The sequence below is a fragment of the Mus musculus genome, chromosome 7 (genome assembly GCF_000001635.26).
Source record: "Mus musculus strain C57BL/6J chromosome 7, GRCm38.p6 C57BL/6J".
Classification (NCBI taxonomy): Eukaryota; Metazoa; Chordata; class Mammalia; order Rodentia; family Muridae; genus Mus; species Mus musculus.
The window spans coordinates 108,103,040-108,104,552 of NC_000073.6; the positions used below are offsets into that span (position 1 = coordinate 108,103,040).

The following is a 1,513-nucleotide window of genomic DNA, read 5'->3' on the forward strand; positions in this document are numbered from 1 at the left end:
GCCCAGCCTGGTTTACAGAGTGAGATCCAGGGCAGCCAGGACTACACAGAGAAACCCTGTCTCGAAAAACAAACAAACAAACAAACAAACAAAAACAAAAACAAAAAACAAAAAAAACCCCAAACATCTATTGTTGGTTCAATTTCTTGAATAATATATTGATGTGCCATGTTCTCTATGTCTATATTAATTAAAATGAAGTGAAATATTTATAATCACTTCCTATTCTGTCTCTATCACAGCCTTGATGTGGCAGTGACTACACTGTCCCATGGCTTTCCTGCAGGATGGGAACCACACTGCAGTGACAGAGTTCATTTTATTGGGATTAACAGATGACCCAGTCCTCAGAGTTGTCCTCTTCACCATCATCTTGTGCATCTATCTGGTGACTGTGTTTGGCAACCTCAGCACCATCCTTCTCATCAGAGTCTCTTCCCAACTCCATCACCCCATGTACTTTTTTCTCAGCCACTTGGCTTCTGTTGACATAGGCATTTCATCTTCTGTCACACCCAGTATGCTTGTCAACTTCCTGTTGGAGAGAAGCACAATCTCCTACCTTGGATGTGGCATCCAGCTTGGCTCAGCTGATTTCATTGCATCCGTTGAATGCTTCCTTTTGGCTGCCATGGCTTATGATCGCTTCATGGCAGTCTGCAACCCGCTGCTTTATTCCACCAAAATGTCCACACAAGTCTGTGTCCAGCTGGTTGTGGGATCTTATATAGGGGGTTTCCTTAATGCTTCCCTCATCGTCACAGTTTACTTTTTCTCTTTTCTCTTCTGTGGGCCAAATAGAATCGATCATTTTTTCTGTGATTTTGCTCCTTTAGCAGAACTCTCCTGCTCTGATGTCAGTGTCTCTGTACTTATTATCTCATTTTCGGCTGGCTCAGTTACTATGATTACAGTGTTTGTCATAGTCATTTCCTATTCCTACATCCTCATCACCATCCTGAAGATGCACTCCACTGAGGGCCGACATAAGGCCTTCTCCACCTGCACCTCCCACCTCACTGCAGTCACTCTTTATTATGGCACCATTACATTCATTTATGTGATGCCCAAGTCCAGCTTCTCCACAGACCAGAACAAGGTGGTGTCTGTGTTCTACATGGTGATGATCCCCATGTTGAATCCCCTCATCTACAGCCTCAGCAATAATGAAATTAAAGGTGCTCTGAAGAGACAGCTTGGTATGAAAACACTTTCTTAAAATAATCTTGTTTTTTTGTAAAAGAATATGATGACAAAAATTATGCAGACAAATATAATCATCATCTCAGGCTTGGTTATTTGCCTTATGAATAATCTTTTTCCTTTTCATTTCCATTTCCTCCCAGAACATATAGCCGTTTTAGTGCGTTTCCCCCTTTGTATTATTCAATCCCTCTTTGAGAATTTTGTGCAAAGTAGATGTATTGTTTTCACACTCTCTCCCCAACTCCTCCTAGTCCTAGAGCTCTGTTTCTCAACTCCATGTTCTTTTATTCTATCAAATAATACTTGT

At 41.4% G+C, this 1,513-nt stretch overlaps 1 protein-coding gene across 1 annotated transcript; it reads left to right on the forward strand.

The window, feature by feature from the left end:
- Positions 1-271: 271 nt before the first annotated feature.
- Positions 272-1,219, forward strand: Olfr483 (olfactory receptor 483). The gene has a single exon (NM_146735.1). It carries the CDS (start codon positions 272-274, stop codon positions 1,217-1,219), a length of 948 nt encoding a protein of 315 aa, NP_666946.1.
- Positions 1,220-1,513: the final 294 nt, after the last annotated feature.